General features: G+C 34.8%; 1 protein-coding gene across 1 annotated transcript; it reads left to right on the top strand.

Annotated features, from left to right (window-relative positions):
- Positions 1 to 1,335: 1,335 nt before the first annotated feature.
- LOC149414099 (uncharacterized) lies at positions 1,336 to 21,707 on the top strand. Its single transcript, XM_089644024.1, has 6 exons — positions 1,336 to 1,428; positions 15,176 to 15,361; positions 19,820 to 19,948; positions 20,054 to 20,144; positions 21,294 to 21,368; positions 21,450 to 21,707. The coding sequence occupies exons 2-6, from the start codon at positions 15,256 to 15,258 to the stop codon at positions 21,613 to 21,615; spliced, it is 567 nt and encodes a 188-aa protein (XP_089500150.1). The 5' UTR covers positions 1,336 to 1,428; positions 15,176 to 15,255; the 3' UTR covers positions 21,616 to 21,707.
- The last annotated feature ends 3,172 nt before the right edge of the window (positions 21,708 to 24,879 follow it).

The following is a 24,879-nucleotide window of genomic DNA, read 5'->3' as shown; positions in this document are numbered from 1 at the left end:
ATTTATTATTCGAAATCCATGGGGGGGGGGGGGGGGGGTAGCTACGGAATTACATATCGAAAATTTCCCCACATATAATTTAATATATTTTAAATATCATCTTAACAAATACCCAACGGGAATACGAAAATACCTGTCAAAAATACCTATTAAAAATAACCATCAAAAATACCTAATAAAAATTATTGGAGATCTGTCACAAGTACAATAAGGAAGTTGAGTCCATTTTTTTATTTTTATCAATGTTCGCATTCAAACTTAAATACTGGTATTTTTTTATTTTTTTTTAAAGTTCGTTTTCATAATTAAATTAATTCTCAAAGTTTAAATTTTATTAAACCCGCCAAAACGAGCGGAATCCGAGCGGTAAGAGGCGGGGTGTGGTGTGACGTCATTCGAACTGTGAAAACCACGTCGCTTAAGCATTTTGTATGGAAAAAATTTTAATTCTTCAACAAGGAATTCCAGTAATTTTTTTACCAATGTTAACCGTCTATTAGAATTGATGTTATTAAAAAAAAAGAAAATTGATTAAGATTTCATAGTAAAATTAGTATTTTAAGTTAGAATATTTGCTTTTCCCGCCCGGTACGGTACTTGTACTGTATTCCCGTCGCTATTTGTTGACGTGCCCCGCGCGAATTCAGGACCACCGCGCAGAAAAGTAAAGACCAAAAGTAAAATAACGGTTTACAGCCCAGTTCACTGTGAGACTTTTCTGGGCGGGCGGCGGCCTGAAGTGTATCACATGTTATGTGACATGTATAATAATAAAAACTTCTAAGTTATGCAATAAACAACATATTATTATAAAGCACTATACGAATATGTATCTTTAGAAATCCATTTCATATAATAATAACAACAAATACGTACATATAGTTGACATACCCAAATAAACGTTTGGCCTATACACCTCTCTCATCTAAACCGACCATCTCTCATGTAATAGAAAGAGATGCACCATAGGTGATCCGTTGTACGTACAAGTCACGACACATGTGACGTCAGAATTCTTTCGACCAATCGTGGAGCGTATACAGTCTATTGCTATTGAATGCTTTTTCAAGAACGTTTAACTAATTCTAAGAATAATAATATAGAAATATATTTATATATTTAGAATCGATATTTTTTGATCTACATGAACATATTTTTTATAAGTCAAAGTATTTTTCACTCAACTTCCTTATTGTCGAATTGACACAAGTATCGCATGGAAATACCCAGTACTTTTACTGGGCACGATAAATACGCCTAATACGATACGATAAATACACCTCTAGTCTGATATATACTTTATCTATGGTCTGACTTTACCGAGTGGTTTATTTATGACGTTTATGACTTATGACCTAACCTAACTATCGTTGTTGTAGTTTACAAATTCTACACAATATTCCTTACACTAGCTTGTGGTAGTTACTGGTGAGTCGATTGCTGATATTTTCTATAAAAATACACTAATCACGCTGTTCGTTTTGTTGTGTCTTCGGCCGTTGTTGCAAATCGAAGAGAGACCGTTGCTCTTTAATTTGGGCTAAGGCACTCTCAAATGCACAACTTCCACTGCAATCTGTACACCTAAGTTAGTGAAACCATTTTAAGTAAAATTTGTGATTTGAAATATGTGATTATTTCACAAAAACGGCCTTTTTATAGATCATTAGATATAGATTTTTTAGATTCGGCCTGTCAATTCGACGTCTAGGTACCTAATTTTGGAATTGCATTTCGAAGGCATTGATAATAATCACAAATATGGGATAGAGATATTTTGTTGGATGTGAAAAATTGATTCAATGTAATATGTGTACTGGTTTATACAGAGAAATAGACCGTTAAAATACTGCAATCCAACGATTCTCTCAGCCGTTTTCAAATGTTTTAACTTCAAGATAAAGTCACTTTATGTCCTTATTTAAAAATATTTGCTATGCATGTGACTTATTGTTTTGACAGAATTACAACTGAAAGAAAATATTCAAAGCTCATTAGAGTTGCTTTATAACTTTTCTCCTGTATAATACATATTCTCTTATTGTACTGCATCATGTATCACTTCTATGTAAAAGCCTTTTAGGCGTATATATATATATATATATATACATTTACACCCGCTACATTTGTTGCGTCCGACCCCTAAAAACTCCATAGCATTGTAGCGTCCACCGACTTACAGCGTCCGATATACGGACGCTGCAATGTTTTGACGTCAAAATTGGCCAGAACGATGCTTACCCCATGTAGAATCGTATGGCAAAAATTTTTGTGGAAGCAAAAAATCTCGCAGAATGTCTGAAAACGAATATTGAACGTTTGACATTTTGCCGACAGGTTCGCTACACGATGTATATATTGAGCAGTGTATGTTTTTATTCATTTCTACGATCTTGCCGCGTCCACGAAGTAATATAATTTTCGATACATAACGACGATCATGCTGCGTCTACGCATTACGTCGATAGTATTGCGTCCTCGAGACCGATTACGAGTAGATATTATTTTATATACATATCGACGGTCGTACTGCATCCACACATTACGTCGATAGTATTGCGTCCACGCATTACGTCGATAGTACTGCGTCCCCGTAGCAGCTCATGAGAATATACTATTTTTAACACAAAATGACAATCGTGCTTTTTTTTTTTTTATTTGTGTTTATTCAGTTTTTTTTTATTTGTACATTATTTTCTCTTACTTAGATCTTACAAAACTGATCAATCAGTTTAATTGTAAGAAATCTCTCACTTTTTCTATTTATTAGCTTATAACAATATATTTAATTTCAACTTGATATCTTGGTACCACAATATTAATTGTTTTTATGTTTGACGGAGGTAGAACGATCTAATTTTCGTTTTTATTTTTGAATAACATGTCTCATTTTTAATATCTTCTGGTAATGAGTTAAACAATTTCGGAATTTTATGTCTTTTTGTTCTATCTCCGTATACATTTTGCGATATTTTAATAATAAACATTTGTGCTTCTCTATGCCTAGTAGGGTAGTTATGGTTTACAGGTTTTTTGAATTCTGTATTCCAGAATTCATCTAGCGTTAGTTGGTAATCTATCCTACTATGTATAGAGAGCACATTACACAAAGAAAACATTTTTTTATAATCGCCTACACATAATTGTATTTTTTTTTTGCCTGATATCAATTTTAGGAAACGGATTTGTAATTGTTCTATTTTATTTAAGTACGTTTTATAAGTTAATCCGTAACTATTTACTCCGTATCCTATAATTGATTCCGCTAATGCATTATATATACAGAATATTATATATTTTTATTGACAAAGTTTTTTAGGTGATAAAATTTCCCTAATATGGATCTTAATCTATTACATACATTTTCAATGTGATTTGACCAGTTAAAATTGACATCTATTGTAAGACCAAGGTATGTATATTGGTAAACTTTTTCTATGTTTGGGCATTTACATGGCAGAGATTGGTTTTTTGTGTGAAAACAATCGTATGAATGACTTTTTATATGCAGTTCTTTATCCTGACAATTTGCATATGGAGAGTGTATAAGCATATATTTTGTTTTTTTTGCGTTAATAATAATTCCATTGTCGTGGGACCATTTAATTATGTTATTTAGGTCTGTTTGTAAAAATTTCTCAATTTTCTGTAGATTTCTGTCAGCACATATGATGCAAGTATCATCTGCAAACATGTAACATTTACAACGTTTTATTACGTAAGGTAAACTGTTTACTTGCATTAAATAACACGTAGGTCCCGATATCGACCCTGTTGCTACTCCAGTGTCTGTTAACATTTCATCACTGCTTCCATGCATCACGTCGATAGTATTGCGTCCCAGTGAACGATCACGAGTAGATATTATTTTGAATATACAACGACGGTCGATATAATTTTCGATACATAACGACGATCGTACTGCGTCTAGGCATTACGTCGATAGTATTGCGTCCCCATAGCCGATCACGCTGAAATATTATTACGAATACATAACGACGGTTTTGCTGCGTCCACGCATTACTTCGATAGTACTGCGTCCCCGTGGCCATTCGCGAGTGCATTGTTATGTATTATTTGAGCGTTTGGTTGAGTAAATCATCAGATTTGGCAACATTGTGTTAATTTACAACGATGCCGCTTGATACTCAGAACTAAGAAGCGTCCTGCGTGGTTTTTAATGCATAACGACGATCGTGCTGCGTCCACGCATTACTTCGATAGTACTGCGTCCCCGTGGCCATTCGCGAGTACATTGTTGTATATTATTTGAGCGTTTGGTTGAGTAAATCATCAGATTTGGCAACATTGGGTTAATTTACAACGATGCCGCTTGACACTCAGAACTAAGAAGCATCCTGCGTGGTTTTTAATGCATAACGACGATCGTGCTGCGTTTACGCATTACGTTGGTAGTATTGCGTCCGTTAACGAATAGATATTATTTTTGATACATATCGATGGTAGTGCTGTATCCACGCATTACTTTTTTATTATTTTTATTATTTTAATATAGATAATATGAGTTACATTAATACATACATATTTTGCAAAATATAATATTAAGGATCATAATTGGTCATGTTTACCTTATCAGAAAAGAGGAGCTCTTGTGCCTGATAAGGGAGCCACGATTCTTACTTAGATTCAATGTTATAATATTATGTTTTATGTAAAATGTATAATAATATATATATTTTTTTTTGTTAATATAAGTTTTTTTGGAAAAAAAGTTTGATTTTATTTATTTGTTCTTGTTGGTTCGTAATACAGCGCAATTCGGAAGGGAGATTATTGTAGTTTTTTATGGCTTGGTAAATATAATGGTTTTGCATTTGCGTTGTTTTAAAGATTGGCGTAATAAATCGACATTACATCGATATATATACATAATTACATCGATAGTATCTCGTACCCGTGGCCGATCTAGATCAGGTATTATTTTTAATTAGTGAAAACAATACTAGCGATACTCAATCGAACATCTGAAACGGAAAAATCTGAAAAAGGCACTGTCACATTTGGGACTCGAACCCAGGACCTTTGGTTTTCCAGGCCGTGACTCTACCAACTGAGATAATGTGTCCCTACCCGATTCGGTCATATTTACTGTAATATACTTCGACTGAGAATTATCAACAGAGAGGAAGTTACTCCCAGTATCGCCCTGGTGTAAGACCACCATTCAGAATTGAAACTTTGCTCCAAGTGGCTTTAGCCGTGTTTAGTGACTATATCTGAATAGTCAGGTACTTTACCACCTTTCTCTTCCCCATCGCTTCCCCTTCCCCACTTACCTACAGTCTCACAATACACCCCAATTGGGGATGAGTCCCAACTCCTCCAGACTGGAGGAGTTGGGACTCTTGTGAGGAATTCACTATAAAAATAAAAATAAAACATAATCTTAATTTTCCTAACGCATATTTTTATTGGCTGCTATCTTTATGTATGATTGCAGGATTCAACTCGAACTAAATGCGTGAGCAGGTACCTAAGCGATTCCTTCAGAAACTTGATCAGGGTGCTTAGGGTGTGAACAATTATCGGAATAATTATCGATAATAACATCAAATGGAAAAGTCAAATAAACTCCACAGTAGACAGAATGACAAAACTCATCTTTATATTTTTTAGACTTAGAAATACTGTATCATTAAAAATACATAAAGATATTTATTTTGCACTTGCACATTCTACACTACTACAATATATGGAATCGTGGCTTGTGGGGGGGATGCATATAAATCATGCCTATTTCCATTCGTGACAATTCAAAAAATATTAATAAAACTTATCTTAAACAAGCCATATTACTATCCAACAATACATCTTTTCCAAGGTTTCCCAGTTCTCTTCCCAGAGATTATTATAACATGAGATTATTATAACAGGAGATTATTAAAACAAAAGATTATTATAACATAATGCTACATAATATATGTCATTACATTTTATGCAGTTTGGTACACGTTTAATACATTTTAATTGAGTTTTTATATTTATTTTGGTTACATTGAAGATAGAATCAGAGAGAATGTTATTATACATATGTTGAACATATTCTTTTAAGACAATAATTTTTATTTGAAATGGTTTAACAGTGTTTTTCTTTAAATAGATTACTTGAGCGTGTGTGCCGTGTAGGTACTTTTCAAATCTGTTTAATAAACTCCACATATTATGTTTTTGCTTATCATTCCTAGGTATTATTTATAAATAACCTGTTTTTATTACGTTTATTGTATTTTCTTGTAAGGTTATTAATAGTTTTTGTAATAATATTTGCAATATAAATATATGTAAAAATATATAGTTGTCTTCTCCTAAGCACAAGCATCTGATTTATCAGAAAAGTGATTGAAATATTGTAACACTAAAGATGTAAAGAAATATAAATAACAATATTTTTATTTTTAACATGATGATAGTAATAAGTTTAACTCATTAATTAAAATATTACAATTTGAGGTTGAAATAATTAAGTTAAATATAAAAACAGATATTATTATATTGAATACGTAACGACGGAAGTGCTGCGTCGATGTATTGTATCCTCGTGACCGATCACGAGTAGATATCATTTTGTATACATAACGACGGCCGTGCTGCGTCCACGCATTACGTCGATAGTATTGCGTCCCCATGGCTGTTTGCGAATTTGTACATTTTTATGTATTGTTTGAGCCCTTGGTGAAGCAAAACGCTAGATTTGGCAACATTTAGCTCGTTTACAACGATGCCACGTAGAACTCAGAACTAAAAAGCGCCCTGCGCGGGTGGACATTTTTGTAAGATAGTTTACAGTAGACGGTAAATTGATGTCCCGACCTAAAAAGGTCCGACCGCCCTCTGCAATGAAACGAACTGGGGCGTTATGAAATGATACATTTTTACTAAGGATATCGTTGCAAAAATGATGCACGCCTGCGCCCAGTAGGTACTTTAGTATACAAGATGCAACAAGCTATTCATTCAAACTTCTTACTACCAATAGACAGTTTGTTGTCATTTCTGGTGTGTTTCTGGATGCCAAAAAAATAAAACATATATATATACATATATTTTTTTATATACCGCACAAGAGTCTCAACCGCTCCCATCTGGAACAGTGAGACTGTGGCATCCCCAATCTGAGTACTAGGGTGACGGTATTGGGGAGGGGAAGAAAATGGAGAAATGTAGAAAAGTACCTGGTCACCAAACACGGCAAAAGCTTAGAAATAACGTTTCCATTCGGAATGGTGGTCTCACACCCAGGCGATACTGAGAGTATATTTCACTCTGGAACGTGTTGCAAACACACTTTATATTCTGTTTAATGTATTTATTGTGAAATAACACAAACAAATAAAAATTTATTTGCGCATGTCGGGTTTGCCTGTCAGATTACGTGTTTCGGATTGCGAGTCGAGAGTCTTACCTCTCAACCACAGATACTGTAATTAATTAATTAATTCACTATGAACATGAAAACTTCACTAGAAGAGTAAGAAATATTTTGTGTTGTTTATTTATTTGTTAATTTATTTATTACACCTAATAGACTTTTACATTCTAGTTTAATAGTTGAGTATTGCAGTTATTATAAATTCGTCAAACTTAAAACAATAGAGAAAACAAAGTACAATGAAAAAAAAAATGTTACAACAAAAGCGTATAATAAAATAAGATACATTGGTAAAAATGATAAGAAGTCTCACATAAGTAGATATTCAAAATAAACAAAAGATTGCAAAAATTAAAGATGTCTATTTGTCTCGATTTATAAAAGAATTAAAATAAACAATATTTATATTGATTATTTTTAAGGTGAAATATATCTCCCATATCAGAATACGTCATGCAATTCTAAGGATTTTTATAATTTAAGGGGCATAATAACGGCCTAAATGTGCCTTTTGAAACTCTCAAAACAAATTCAAGAGTCTTAAGGGCCTTATATACGGAAGACGTAAAAATGAAATCGACCTTTAAAATGCCATGTAACAAACAAATAATATACACTCGGACGCCAGAATAAATTATTCAGTATGGACGTGAAACCTTTATTAGAATAGTCAGCAATATACGGAAGACGTAACAATTGAATTGGAGTGAACGGACGTGAAACCTATATTAAAAGGAACCTTCAATATATAAAAAATATACATACGGACGTGAGTATGTACGTGACGCTAGAAATGTATGAAAGTGTAATAAACATCAAAACCTGCATTATTATGAATATTAAAAAAATATGATATTAGCGATTACTGTGAGTAAAACATAGTGCAATATTCACAAAAACAATCTAAAAAAAAGAACTAGAAGTGCTGGACGCCCGAAGACGGATTTACGCACGGACGCAATAAATGTTGTGGGACCTATATATATATATATATATATATATATAGGTAATATGTACGTGACGCTAGAAATGTATGAAAGTGTAATAAACATCAAAACCTGCATTATTATGAATATTAAAAAAATATGATATTAGCGATTACTGTGAGTAAAACATAGTGCAATATTCACAAAAACAATCTAAAAAAAAGAACTAGAAGTGCTGGACGCCCGAAGACGGATTTACGCACGGACGCAATAAATGTTGTGGGACCTATATATATATATATATATATATATATATATATATAGGTCCCACAACATTTATTGCGTCCGTGCGTAAATCCGTCTTTGGGCGTCCAGCACTTCTAGTTCTTTTTTTTAGATTGTTTTTGTGAATATTGCACTATGTTTTACTCACGATAATCGCTAGTATCATATTTTTTTAATATTCATAATAATGCAGGTTTTGATGTTTATTACACTTTCATACATTTCTAGCGTCACGTACATACTCACGTCCGGGTGTATATTTTTTGTATATTGAAGGTTCCTTTTAATATAGGTTTCACGTCCGTTCACTCTAATTTAATTGCTACGTCTTCCGTATATTGCTGACTATTCTAATAAAGGTTTCACGTCCATACTGTATAATTTATTCTTGCGTCCGAGTGTATATTATTTGTTTGTTACATGGCGTTTTGAAGGTCGATTTAATTTTTGCGTCTTCCGTATATAAGGCCCTTAAGACTCTTGGATTTGTTTTGAGAGTTTCAAAAGGTACATTTAGGCCGTTGTTATGCCCCTTATATTATAAAACCAATTAGGATTACATGACTTATTCTGATATGGGGGATATATTTCACCTTAAAAATAATCAATATAAATATTGTTTATTTTAATTCTTTTATATATCGAGACAAATAGACATCTATAATTTTTGCAATCTTTTGTTTATTTTGAATATCTACTTATGTGAGACTTCTTATCATTTTTACCAATGTATCTTATTTTATTATACGCTTTTGTTGTAACATTTTTTTTTCATTGTATTTTGTTTTCTCTATTGTTTTAATTTTGAAGAATTTATAATAACTGCGATACTCAACTATTAAACTAGAATGTAAACGTTTATTAGGTGTAATAAGTAAATTAACAAATATATAAACAACACAAAATATTTCTTACTTTTCTAGTGAAGTTTTCACGTTCACAGTGAATTAATTAATTAATTACAGCATCTGTGGTTGAGAGGTAAGACTCTCGACTCGCAATCCGAAGCCCGTAATCTAACGGTCAAACCCGGCGTGCGCAAATAAATTTTTATTTGTTTGTGTTATTTCACAATTAATACATTAAACATAATATAAAGTGTGTTTGCATCACGTTCCAGAGTGAAATATACTCTCAGTATCGCCCTGGTGTGAGACCACCATTCCGAATGGAAACGTTATTTCTAAACTTTTGCCGTGTTTGGTGATCAGATATAAATAGCCAGGTACTTTTCTACATTTATCTTCCCCATCTTCTTCCCCTCCCCAATACCTTCACCCTTGTACTCAGATTGGGGATGCCACAGTCTCGCTGTTCCAGACGGGAGCGGTTGAGACTCTTGTGCGGTATATAAAAAATATATGTATATATATATGTTTTATTTTTTTGACATTCAGAAACACACCAGACCTGACAACAAACTGTCTATTGATAGTGAGAAGTTTGAATGAATATCTTATTGCATCTTGTATACAAACTTACCTACTGGCTGCAGGCGTGCGACAATTTTTTTTACAACGATATCCTTAGTAAAAATGTATCATTTTATAACGCGCCAGTTCGCTCCATTGCAGAGGGCGGTTGGACATTTTTAGGTCGGGATATCAATTTACCGTCCACTGTAAACCATCTTACAAAAATGTCTACCCGCGCAAGGCGCTTTTTAATTCTGAGTGCTAAGTGGCAACGTTGTAAATGAACTGAATGTTGCCAAATCTGGCGTTTTGCTTCACCAAGGACTCAAACAATACATAAAAATGTACAAATTCGCCAACGGCCATGGGGACGCAATACTATCGACGAAATGCGTGGACGCAGCACGGCCGTCGTTATGTATACAAAATAATATCTACTCGTGATTGGTCACGAGGATACAATACCATCGACGCAGCACTTCTGTCGTTACGTATTCAATAAAATAATATCTGTTTTTATATTTAACTTAATTAGTTCAACCTCAAATTGCAATATTTTAATTAATGAGTTAAACTTATTAATACCATTAAGTTAAAAATAAAAATATTTTTTATTTTTATTTCTTAACATTTTTAGTGTTACAATATTTACAACATAATATTAAATAATTGATAATAATGATGATAAATAAAGACAAAACAAAGCTGCTGACTGTAGGCCGAACGCAACATCAGATGAGAGTAGAGATGGCAAGAGTTCCACTAAAGAACACCAAGGAGTTTGTCTACCTCGGGAGCAAAATAACATGGGACGGTCGGTCTAAGAGCGAGGTCGACAGCCGTTTACATCAGGCTAGGCTTTCATTCAGTAAAAGGTCGAAAATAATAGAATCCAATAATATAGACCTAAAACTGAGAATACTCCTCATCAAGACCTATGGAGTATCTTGATTTATTTTTATTTTTATAGTGAATACCTCACAAGAGTCCCAACTGCTCCCGTCTGGAGCCAGTGAGACTATGGCATTCCCAATTGGGGGATGTTGTGAGGCTGAAGGTAAGTGGGGAAGGGAAAAAGGAAGGTGGGGAAGTACCTGGCTATTCAGATCTAGTCACTAAACACGGCTAAAGCCATTTGGAGCAACGTTTCAATTCTGAATGGTGGTCTTACACCAGGGCGATACTGGTAGTATCTTCCACTTGATGTACGGCTGCAAAACATGGTGCCTATCCGAAAGAGATAAACGGAGACTAGAGGCTTTTGAGATGTGGTCCTATAGAAGACTGCTAGGAACTTCCTGGAGAGACCATGTTACAAATGAGGAGGTTCTCCAAAGAATCGAAGGAGGAAGGCACCTGCTCAGGACCTTGTCCGAAAGGCGTGCAAGATGGATCGGCCATGTTATACGACAAGAAGGCCTCTTGCATGTCATAATAGAGGGTATGACCGAGGGGACCAACTCTATGGGACGCCCACGCCGAGAGTACCTGGAGGACCTGCTGGTGGACGTGCACTGCTCATCATATGCAGAAGTCAAAAGAGCCGCACAAGACAGGGAAGAATGGAAGAGGAGATTAGATAAAATTGCTGCAAACCAATCCCAGGATTGAAACCAGAGAGAGAGATTAAATAATATTTCAATCACTTTTCTGATAAATAAGATGCTTGTGCTTAGGAGAGGACAACAATATATTTTTACATATTTATATTGCAAATATTATTACAAAAACTATTAATAACCTTACAAGAAAATACAATAAAAGTAATAAAAACAGGTTAGTTATAAATAATATCAAGGAATGATAAGCAGAAACATAATATGTGGAGTTTATTGCAGAATTGATTTGAAAGTACCTACACGGTACACACGCTCATGTAATCTAGTTAAATAAAAATGCTTGTCTTAGAAGAATATGTTCAACATATGTATAATAACATTCTCTCTGATTCTATCTTCAATGTACTCAAAATAAATATAAAAACTATTAAAACTATTAAAAATGTATTAAATGTGTTCCAAACTGCATAAAATGTAATTATATTATGTAATGACATAATATTATGTAGTTTTACGTTATAATAATCTTCTGTTTTAATAATCTCCTGTTATAATAATCTCCAGTTAAAATAATCTCATGTTATAATAATCTCCCTCTTGAATAACGTTATAATTTTTACAAAATGAAACAATACTATGTTTTAAACCACTTTATATTTATTTTATACAATATTTGGGTTCAATCCAAACCGGTCGACGAAATATAAATGAAAATAAAGTGGTTTAAAACAAAGTATTTGTTTCATTTTGTATAATGTCAAGCCACTAAGTGTTTGCTTTCTTCGATAAATTTAATATTTTTTAGTTCTTGTAAGTATAGTTTTTAAATTTTTACATACATAATAGAATAGAATATTGCGGAAATCTGTAATTGGTTTCTCAGTTAGGTAAATTACACGTGTATAAATGAACCACATTGTAAACTGTTGATTTCCCTGAAATAAAATAAATAAATAAATAATTTCAAATAATAAGAAAATTTATGAGGTGGTATTAGAGAATTTTAAATTGTTTTTTTTGTAACTGTCATAATTTTTCTCAGATATATCCAGGAGTAATTTATTGAATAATTTTATACCGTTAAATAAATAATGATGTTTTGCTGTTGTAGTTCGAACTAGTGGTACGGTTAGTCCTCCAATATAAATAATTATTTGGCTTAAAATTAATTGTGGAATATTATTTTTATCAAAGAAATCTTTATGTAATTGAAGTACTTAATGTACGAGTATTTTTTTCATAAATATTTGTGAGAGGGGGAACCGGGAAACCTTGGAAAACATTTATTGTTGGATAGTTATATGGCTTTTTATTAATATTTTTTGAATTGTCACAAGTGGACGTAGGTATGATTTATACGCACCCCCCCCCCCCGCGCAAGCCAAGACTTCATATTGTAGTAGTGTAGAATGTGCAAGTGCAAAATAAATACCTTTAAGTATTTTTAATGATACAGTATTTCTAAGTCTAAAAATATAAAGATGAGTTTTCTCATTCTGTCTACTGTGGAGTTTATTTGACTTTTCCATTTGATGTTATTATCGATAATTATTCCAAGATGTTCACACCCTAAGCATTCTGATCAAGTTTCTGAAGGAATCGCTAAGGTACCTGCTCACGCACTCTACACCTCCTTCCTTGACTGGACTATAAGGGAATAATAGAGCTATGTATTCGATACATGCGATTATATTAAATGGCTTATTATTTAGATTCATTAATTGACATACAGTTTGCGTTACATATTGGTATTTCGTTAACATTGATATCAGTAAATTTTTCTTTAGCATAGACTACAATTCCACTACTTTTATTTTTGTGATAATTTGTGACATATTGTTTGTAGTTTGGAAAACTTGGTATATTTTTATGTTTTGCATGTGAGTGTGCCTCGGATAGTATTATAAAATCTGGTTGTGAACATAATGTTAAATACATAGGTATACCAGAAGTTCGTCCATGTTTCAAATTATACTCCTTATGTTTAAGTGCAAGATTGTTAGTAGATTTATTATATTGTTCTAGATTTTAGTGCATTCGCTGTATGTTTCACATACGTATTCTTCTATATTTAGATTTTGTGTTGATTTCATTTAAGTTAAAGTTTTCATTGCATTTATGAAGGTGTGATAAAATACATAGTTATAATTCTATAAATATATTAATAATAATCCTCACAATTTGTGTTACGATATTCTTGCTCGACTTCAATTCATATCTAGAGGTTTTTATTTTATTCTATAAGATTTATTTTATATTCAGATAATATTCAGGAACTTATCAATTGTTTGTTTAATTGACAACAATTTTTAATTTAAAATAAAACAATAACTTTGTAAACACCACTTTTATTTTTTATACTTTGTGCCGACCGGGTTTCGATACAAAAAAAACGCTTAATCATTTAAAAAAAAAACAAAAACGGACGCAATACTACCAACGTAATGCGTAAACGCATCACGATCGTCGTTATGCATTAAAAACCACGCAGGATGCTTCTTAGTTCTTAGTGTCAAGCGGCATCGTTGTAAATTAACCCAACGTTGCCAAATCTGATGATTTACTCAACCAAACGCTCAAATAATTTATAAAAATGTACTCGTGAATGGCCACGGGGACGCAGTACTATTGAAGTAATGCGTGGACGCAGCAAAATCGTCGTTATGCATTAAAAACCATGCAGGACGCTTTTTAGTTCTGAGTGTCAAGCGGCATCGTGGTAAATTAACCAAATATTGCCAAATCTGATGATTTACTCAACCAAACGCTCAAATAATATATAACAATGTACTCCGAATGGCCACGGGGACGCAGTACTATCGACGTAATGCGTAGACGCAGCAAGACTGTAGTTATGTATTCATAATAAAATTTCAGCGTGATCGGCTAGGGGGACGCGATACTATCAAAGTAATGCGTAGATGCAGCATGACCGTCGTTGTATATTCAAAATAATATCTACTCGTGATCGTTCACTGGGACGCAATACTATCGACATGATGTATGGAAGCACCATGATTGTCATTACGAGTTAAAAATAGTATATTTTCATGAGCGGCTACGGGGACGCAGTACTATCGACGTAATGCGTGGACGCAGAACGACCGTCGTTATGTATATAAAACAATATCTACTCGTAATCGGTCTCGAGGACGCAATATTATCGACGTAATGCGTAGACGCAGCACGATCGTCGTTATGTATCGAAAATTATATTACTTCGTGGACGCGGCAAGATCGTAGAAATGGATAAAAACATACACTGCTCGATATATACATCGTGTAGCGAACCTGTCGGCAAAATGTCAAACGTTCAATATTCGTTTCCAGACATTCTGAGACATTTTTTACTTCCACAAAAATTTTTGCCATACGATTCTACATGGGGTAAGCATCGTTCTGGCCAATTTTGAGGTCAAAACATTGTAGCGTCCGTATATCGGACGCTGTAAGTCGGTGGACGCTGCAATGCTATGGAGTTTTTAGGGGTCGGACGCAACAAATGTAGCGGGATATATATATATATATATATTTATATATATATATATATATATATATATATATATAAATAAATAAATAAATAACAATGTTTTGATTCAGGTAAATTGTTTTGGGCTTGAAACAATTAAAATAATCCTAACACAGCAGTGCCATCAAATCCAGACAGTGTTTACATTGAGATGGAACCAGGATCCCAGGAAGTGAGTGGAGGTGAAATGTCGTGTATGGACATGGAAAGTTTCTACCTCCCCGATGTGAAGAAGGAATGTCTGCAGTATGCGGAGAGTAAGATTTGAAAATTCAAGATAATTCATAAGATAACAAAAGTTTGTTATTTAATGCTTTGGTAGAAACTTTTTAGTATTAAATCAAATAAAACACTTTGTTTATTAACCACGACTTTATTATTATTACATCTACCGGTTTCGCTACGGTCGAGCTTCATCAGGATGTGAAATATAACTAAAAACTAAGACAGAGGTGATGCATATTTATAGGAAAACAGAGGGAGACAGAATATAATACATTATAAAAGTGGGAGGAGTCAAATATTACATAGGCATAGTGAATTGAAGATATATAATAACAATTAACATTTTTACATGAATTATACATATAATAATACATTTTAAAGACATAAGAAAAAGCATAAACTTATTATTTAAGAGTGGAAAGGATTCTGGGAAACAAGTTAAATATAGGACTATAGAATGTGTTTTTTTGATTAGATAAATTAACTTGTGTATTTAATAAATGGTCTGATAAGTTACTGTTTATAGATTTCCTGATTTCTAATGATTCTAAATTGTCTAATCTAATGCCTATACTATTTTTATGTAAGAGGCTAGTACCTGTTATTTTATCAAATCTATGGTCTGCTGATATTAAGTGGTTGGCGAGTTCCGAAAAACCTTTACCATTTAAACACCGTACATGTTCCTTCACTCTGGTGTTTACATTGCGCGATGTTTTACCTATATAAAAGGCGGGACAATCACTACAGTTGAGTTTATAAATACCCGAATGGCTTAGTATGTCATCCTTGTCTTTAGTATTAATCAAAAATTTTCCTAGGGTATTGTTTGTATAAAAGGCAGGTTTAATATCTAAAGGAAGGTTCCTAACGCTTTGATTTGAAAAATTATTTATAAATAAAATCCTACGCCAGTGGTGAATAGGGGTGTTGATATTAATTGGCGGAATACTGCTATATAGAAATTTGTTTGTGGAAATATGTGTAATAACCAAGTAAATAACAAGTACATAACCAAGTAAAATTTTTGACAAAAAACCCTAAAGTCCCCAAGTTATATGGAGTTCTAAAAATCCATAAAGCTAACACCCCTATTAGACCTGTGGTTTCTTCCTGTGAGTCACCAAATTTTAAATTAGCATCATTTATTACTAATGTGTTCAATAATTCTAAAGTGTTTTCCCCAAAACATACTATTAAAAATTCATTAGAACTAATTAACGACTTAAAAGACCTAACTATTCCTAGTAACAGTAAACTCATTTCTTTTGATGTAGTGAACTTGTTCCCTAATATCCCAACAACAGAATGTAAATCTTTAATTAGTGAATTACTGACTAACTCTAAATTACCATGTGACTTTAGTAATGACCTCTCTCGTTTGTTTAATGTCTGCTTAAATCAAAATTATTTTAAATTTAATAACATCATCTATAACCAGACTACCGGATTGTCGATGGGTTCTCCAACTTCACCCTTGATCGCGGATTTATTTATGGATAATTTAGAAAATAAAATTTTTACTTGTAAATCGCCGCTCCTAAAAAATGTGCTAATATGGAAAAGATATGTTGACGACATATTTTGTATTTGGTCAGGTACGGATCGACAGTTAAATATCTTCCTCCAGCTTTTAAATTCTTTCCATACCCAAATTCAGTTTACCCTAGAAGTAGGTGTCAATGCTTCTCTAAATTTTCTAGACCTCACGCTCACCCTGATAAATAATAGAATTGAATTTAACATATACCGAAAACCGACCTACACAGACATAACCATCCACAATACTTCTAATCATCCCATCTCCCATAAACATGCAGCGTTCCATTCAATGATACATAGGTTAATTTCCGTCCCTCTATCTACCAATAATTTCTCAAATGAATTATCAATAATAAAACAAATAGCAGCAAATAATGGCTATGATTCGGCCTTAATTGATAAAATTCTTAATAAAAAACAAAAACATATTTCCACAAACAAATTTCTATATAGCAGTATTCCGCCAATTAATATCAACACCCCTATTCACCACTGGCGTAGGATTTTATTTATAAATAATTTTTCAAATCAAAGCGTTAGGAACCTTCCTTTAGATATTAAACCTGCCTTTTATACAAACAATACCCTAGGAAAATTTTTGATTAATACTAAAGACAAGGATGACATACTAAGCCATTCGGGTATTTATAAACTCAACTGTAGTGATTGTCCCGCCTTTTATATAGGTAAAACATCGCGCAATGTAAACACCAGAGTGAAGGAACATGTACGGTGTTTAAATGGTAAAGGTTTTTCGGAACTCGCCAACCACTTAATATCAGCAGACCATAGATTTGATAAAATAACAGGTACTAGCCTCTTACATAAAAATAGTATAGGCATTAGATTAGACAATTTAGAATCATTAGAAATCAGGAAATCTATAAACAGTAACTTATCAGACCATTTATTAAATACACAAGTTAATTTATCTAATCAAAAAAACACATTCTATAGTCCTATATTTAACTTGTTTCCCAGAATCCTTTCCACTCTTAAATAATAAGTTTATGCTTTTTCTTATGTCTTTAAAATGTATTATTATATGTATAATTCATGTAAAAATGTTAATTGTTATTATATATCTTCAATTCACTATGCCTATGTAATATTTGACTCCTCCCACTTTTATAATGTATTATATTCTGTCTCCCTCTGTTTTCCTATAAATATGCATCACCTCTGTCTTAGTTTTTAGTTATATTTCACATCCTGATGAAGCTCGACCGTAGCGAAACCGGTAGATGTAATAATAATAAAGTCGTGGTTAATAAACAAAGTGTTTTATTTGATTTAATATAATATGTCTAACCACAAAGTGATTGCTTCCTACGAAAAAAGAAACTTTTTAGCCTAGTTTGGTGGTCTAAACATACCTAATAATTGTAATAACCATGTCAATGAATAAAGAAAAATTAAAAAAAAAATATACATATATATTCGGGATCGCTGGCCACGGCTACTACGAAATATTTTTTAAATAAAACCTTTTATTTTAAATTACGTTCAACTAAAATTCGCTTTTTTGTATAGGATGACAACCAGAATATGATATTCCTGTTATGAGTGGCTAGAATTTTTAACATTTATGGTTAGTACACACGCAAAGCTCACATCAAAAGTTAATGTACAGCGCATCATCTTTTCTACCGACACACGACGCTATCAAATATTTGTACCTATGGTAGGAGAGGGGGTCAGTTGAATTCGAGAGCGGCCGAGGAACATAATTTCATCTGTCAAAGTGACAACTTTACTAAGGGAACACGGAACTTAGTTGGTAGCTCCGTAATTAAAATGACCCCCTCTCCTTTTTGCGGCGGAGAGGGGGACGCATAACTTTTCAAATATCGCGTCGGGAGCGGTTACGTAAAATAAATTCGGTTAGCGAAGTTCAGAACCACACTTATAGCGCGTTATCTTTTTACGTGTGTCGGGTCTGTATGGGATTGTATGGCGAGCGCTATTGTGCTTTATATTATCTGTTGATGTGAGCTTTGCGTGTGTACTAACCATTACTCTATGCAAATACTAGGTACATAGTTCCTATTTTGGGCAAACTCGAATAGTAAACTAAAGGTATTTAGGCATGTTTTATAAATAAATAAATATTTTAAACAAAATTTAGGATAAGATAGGTTAGGTTATGTTAGGATAAGTTAGGTTAGGTTAGGATAGGATAGGATTGGATTGGTTAGGTTAGGATGAGATAGGTTATGTTAGGATAGGATAGGTTAGGGTAAGATAGGTTAGGATAAGTTAGGATAGGATAGGATTGGTTAGGTTAGGATGAGATAGGTTATGTTAGGATAGGATAGGTTAGGGTAAGATAGGTTAGGTTATGTTAGGATAGGATAGGATTGGTTAGGTTAGGATGAGATAGGTTATGTTAGGATAAGATAAGTTATGTTAGGTTAGGATGAGATAGGTTATGTTAGGTTGGGTTATTATAGCTTAGGTCAGGTTAAATAAAATAATAATACCTAAATAAATAATTTACTGCTTTTTAGGTTGGCACTATTTTGCCGGAATATTAAATTACATTATTATTTTTTTTTAAATTTACGCTATTCGATTTTCTCTATCTGTTCGTTTTCTAGCCACTCATGTAGAATCAGTAATACCAATTGACAGAAATTATTTGAAATGATTGTCACCACATAAAACGAAAGCGAATTTTCATTTTACGTAATTAAAAATGCTAAAATTTCAAATTTCTCAAATGCAGTCATTTTCCTTTTATAGTAATTAAGGTAAATCAAAAGGTTTTATCTAAAAATATTTTGTAGCCGTCGCCAGCGATCCCAAATAAGTCCTTTTTTTATAAATTAAAATAATATATTTTGCACTTTTGCGCTCTCTAGGAGAGAGACAACTAGTATAATGTTTAATGTAATACGCTGTTCTCTCAGCGTGTCAATGTACATATTGTGGTTTTGTTTATCCAGGTAGCCTTAATGTGGAGATAGATCCCATCAAGACAGAACCAGTATTCCGAGAAGATGAAGCAGGAGTTCCTTATACAGAAATTGACGTAGACATCCCGGATATTAAAATAGAATGTTTAGAGGCAGCAGGTAAGACGGTCTTTTGTCTGTTAAAATTAACGTTTCTCCTCACTTTTGAATTTTTATAAATTTACCGAACTTAAACTTATAAATTTAATCGGTAAAATTTTTCAGACTTATTGATAAACCTAAAGACGCATCCTGGGGGAAAACGTACCTACTCGAGTAAGCGTGGCCGGTTCCAGGATATTTCGCGCCCTGTGCAGTAAGTTCCGATAGAGTGGATAGATGACTTTCACACTCGAACGCCGGGTGCCCATTTTGTGGTCACCTGGCACCTTCCCGCAGCCCACTTCTTTGATCAGCTGCAAGCTGACATAATGCTTTCATAGTTATTGAAGAGATGGCACTCATCTCATTCCAATGATCTTGTTTTTGATTTGATCTAGTTTTTTTTGTCTTCAAAATGGCGTCAGTGTTTGTTTTGTAAAGCTAAAAGGAACCAACATCGGGAATTTGCTAAGATTGTAAGAATAAAAGAGGAAAGATATCCAATATTACATTTATTCCAACATCTTAAAGAGCAAGAGCAAGAGATCTCTATTTAACAATAATATTAGTTATATCTCTGGGGGTGAGCGTCAATACGAAGTACTGAGCGCACAGACGGAATTTAAATTACATTGAAGTGTGACATTGTGTGTGAAGACATAAAATTATCTGACCTGATTTAACAAGTGAAAGGCGCCAAACTACGCATAAAGTGTTGTTAAATTTAGAAAGCGGTGCAATCCGATGACCAGTGTAATAATTCTACAAGCTGATGGCGTCATCGCTGCCCGTAAGACTGTCGACTGGAGTGCTCGCTCGTATCTCCCCTCTAGTCACGTCGTCCTCAGCTGGCTGCCTGGTTGGTACTGAAGTTACGCAACAGTTACGGTGAATGGATTGCGCTATCGAGAGATGATTAATGATTTTTTATGGCCGGAATTGGATGGTATTGATCTGGACAACGTTTACTTTCAACAAGACGGCGCTACGTGCCACACAAGCAACGAAACCATTGATCTTTTACGATTGAATATCAAAATAACACCTCTTATTGGAAAACCCTATACATATATATTGAAATAATAAGTTATTTGTGTGTATTTACGAATGGAAAGAAATTCAATGAAATTTGTTTTTTTGCTTGTGAATGATTTGTACACCTCTCGAATGATCTTAAATACGATACTAAACGCAGTGAATTACGCAGTTCAGTGAAACCACGTGCGTTTCCTTTGTCACATATCTTTACTTTTTACCTCATCTAAGAGTAAATGAAGTATTTTTTATATATTATAGTGTACCACTTACTGCAGAGGACGCTGTAGAGGAAGAGGGATAGTAAGCCAGGTGTTTATTATTACAGAAGTGCTGCGCCGGCGGTTGTAGCCGCACCACCAGCAGCAGGACGAGGTACTGCGACTGAAGCTCGCTCCGATGTGTTAGTATTTTATAGTTTTTTTTTAAAATATGTAGTTAGTTGGCTGTGTCTTTTTGTGCTCATATTAATTTATTTGCACAGAGATCCTGCTTTACAAAGGGTGCAGGAGGAGCGCGTCAGGGCCCAAAAGGCGGTCAGGAGCCTGTCTGCTTCCCACCAGATGGAATTCCTCCAGCTGAAGTGGATGAAGCAGGTGGCGCGCTCCTCGATCCCAACCGCACCCGAGAGGAGGACAAAAACAAGGTAATTCAACGTATTTCGATGCATGAAACAATATTATTTTTAGTGAGAGTTTTCTGCAACAGCGCCAGTTGGATTGTGCACTAAAATCGTGTGCTGTTGTTTATTTCTTTACCAGCTGTGGTTGAGTATGTTTGTGCAGATAGAGAAACAATAGCGCCAGTTGGATTAGCGCTCGATCGTCCCCCGTCTCATTCTCTCCAGTCAACCTCAGAACAGCTGTTCGCCAGTCATAAGGCCTCTCGTCCTCTTCAAATATTAAAAATAACGGGGTACTTGATTTATCCCGTTACAAATTGTCATCATCTGTGAAATGTATGTACGAGAATAGAGATAGATAGATAATGTGATGTATATGTTTCAGAATTCAGGCCACTCCCGAACCGACCCAACCAACGGTGGAATTGGTGCCGTTACCCGGGACATCGCGCGGTGTGGAACGGATGTGTGATGACCACTCCGAGCCAGAGACCCCCTATCATAGAGCGCTGTGGGAAGATATAGCGCTCTTTAAGAAAGAGTTGGCGATTGAGAGCCGTTAGTTTATTTTTTTAAAGTTGTACCAGAGGCGGACTGTAATTGAAATATATAAACACATTAGTGGAAGCATGGAACAAACTTTAAAAACATGTCATTATTCTTACACAGGAGGTCCTGTGTAAGAAGTTTGGAGAGGTCCAAGGGTCTCCCCAAACTAGCCTCTTCCAATCTTACATGCCAATCAGGAAACCCGAACACCCCTGCTAAATCACAAAACCTAGCGAACCACTTGAGATTAATTTTAAACTTATTGTGAAATCAGATACGAGCACATCAGCAGAATGTTGCCTGCTCATTAAATAATAGTAAATTGATGTGTGTTTTGTATTGTTTCAGAACTAGTTGACGAAGCGAGCGGCTTAAACGACGGAGCAAACAACGTTGGTGACGGAGTAAGCGATTTGGACGACGGAGCGAGCGACGTGGATGGCGGAGCAAGCAACGTAGACGACGGTGCGAGCGACGTGGAATTGGAGGAGCATATTTTATGCATGCCACCAGCACCTTCTTCTCGTAGTCTCGATGTCACATCATCCGCACTTGAAACCCTTGAACCCGAAATGAGCACAGACTTACAGACACTTCAAGACCAGGAAGATATAGAGGCAATGTGTGCAATTCTGCCACCTGATTGTTACTCTTTCGATTGGTCCAGCGACGTCTCGCGTTTTCATGGGATAAGGGAGACCTTCACAGGTACGCCAGGACCAACATTCAATATTGATGAAATGGACAAACCTGTGGACGCTTTCCTTAAAATCTTCGACGCTGATTTCGTTGAACTGATCGCAAAAGAAACAAACAGGTATGCCGCTCAATGCATTGCGAAAAAAACCTTTAAGCAATTTACGCGCATTAATAAATGGGCTCCCACAAATAAAAAGGAACTTTATGTATTCTTGGCACTTTTAATGCATCAAGGTATCAGTCCCCTAATTGTTGAAAAAGACTTCTTCTATTCCAATAAAATCTCCTCCATGCCTTTTTTCAGTCGATTTATGGACTACAGTCGTTTTCTTCTCTTGAAGAAATTCCTCCACTTCACCGACAATGAAAGTCTTTCTTCCGATGTACCATTACCTGTGCGAAGGTTACAAAAAATTCAGCCCGTCTTGGATCACCTCTCGCAAAAGTTTGAGAGTTTATACCTGCCCGACCAAGAGATCTCTCTGGATGAGTCCTTACTCAGAAACAAAACCAAAGCAGCCGGCGCAGGTATAAAGTCGTGTGAGCTATGTGAGTCCAAGTCTGGCTATCTTTGGAAATTCCAAATTTATACTGGGAAGACCAACTATCAGGCTAAACAGACAGAGATAAATCCAGATCAGGAAGACTTGACTGACACACAGACAGGAACAGACCACCTTAACAGACAGACAAACGTTTCTGGTGCTCTCAAAAACTGCCCAGTTGGGGCTACCGCAAAGATATTACACGACCTGGCCCGCCCTCTATTTAACAAGGGGCATACGCTAATAATGAACAATTTTTATAATAGTCCATTATTAGCTCGATGCCTCAAAAGAAATGGAATGGACTGCATGGGCACATTGCGGTTAAACCAAGAATTTGTGCCCAGTGCTTTAAGGTCCGATCCCAAAAAAGAATTGAGGGAGGGGGAGGTGGTATTCTCAAACTGCGGAGATCTCAATATTATGGTTTGGCTGGGCAACAACCTGATCAGTATGTTGTCCACCTACCATAGAGCAGAAATGGGGGCGCATGAGAAGTACGTAACCTGGACATACAAACCCGACATGGTACTGGACTACAATAGGGTGATGAAAGGTGTTGACCGAAAGGATCAGCTTTTGGCAGCCTTCCCCATTGAAAGACTACGAAACCTGGTCTGGTACAAAAAGATTTTCAGGAGACTATTGAATGTTTCGGTGCAGAATGCCTTTGTATTGTACAGCTGTAAGCTGCGCGCAGAAAATGAACGCATTTTGCACCGAACGTTCAGGGTTGATGTCGCGGACGGTCTCCTTAAACTATTCTGTCGCAGTCGAATTGGTGAATCGACTGTTCAGACCATCGGCAGATTACCTTTTGGAAAGATTCTGCGACCGATCCTGAAAAGTAATCACTACTTAGTGCATACCGGTAAAAGGATTCGGTGTGTGTGGTGCCCAAAGATCATCCGTAGCAGGACTAGCATGAAGTGTGATGTGTGTGATGTAGCATTATGCTTCGACTGTATGAAACCGTTCCACACACAGTTGAATCGTTGAGGGCATTTTCTTTTCTTGTTTTTTATTCAATTGTAAAAATTGCCTCACATTGTTTGAACATCACTAAAGGTGACAGCTGGGCAAAGTCCTTTCTTTGTGCATACTTACATCTCATCAAAATGTTAAAACAAAGCACCGATAAGGTTCAATGTTTGGGATCCGGAGAAGGTTCGGTGGACATTTAATATGTATATTTGAAATTTGATCTTTGAAATATACATATGAATACGTGCTAGGGATTCTCAATTTCCCCTGTCAATCTACATATGTATTCCTTGTTTTATTTGGTCAATTTTTCTTTATATCTAGTAAAGTGCCTTTTTCTGTATCTTAAATTACTGTTGTAGTTGTCTAGGTGTACAAAATAAAAGTCTCGTTTAACTCCGATACAGCGTTTATTATTGAATTAAAAATCGTTTCACAAATCACAATAACAACACGTTTACTATGCGAAATACTATGGAATGCGGGCGATATCTAGGTCAAGGTTTCTAGCGCGG

The sequence above is a fragment of the Hesperophylax consimilis genome, chromosome 20 (assembly GCF_061612785.1).
Source record: "Hesperophylax consimilis isolate HC1 chromosome 20, BYU_Hcon_1.0, whole genome shotgun sequence".
Classification (NCBI taxonomy): Eukaryota; Metazoa; Arthropoda; class Insecta; order Trichoptera; family Limnephilidae; genus Hesperophylax; species Hesperophylax consimilis.
Note: the sequence above shows the minus strand (reverse complement) of the source record. Positions and strands in the feature narration are given on the sequence as shown.

Coding starts and splice junctions, on each gene's coding strand:
- LOC149414099 (XM_089644024.1), top strand. CDS start 15,256: ATGGAACCAGGATCCCAGGAAGTGAGTGGAGGTGAAATGTCGTGTATG. Junction 19,949..20,053: donor AGAATGTTTAGAGGCAGCAG/GTAAGACGGTCT, acceptor AAAATTTTTCAG/ACTTATTGATAAACCTAAAG. Junction 21,369..21,449: donor ACTGAAGCTCGCTCCGATGT/GTTAGTATTTTA, acceptor TTATTTGCACAG/AGATCCTGCTTTACAAAGGG.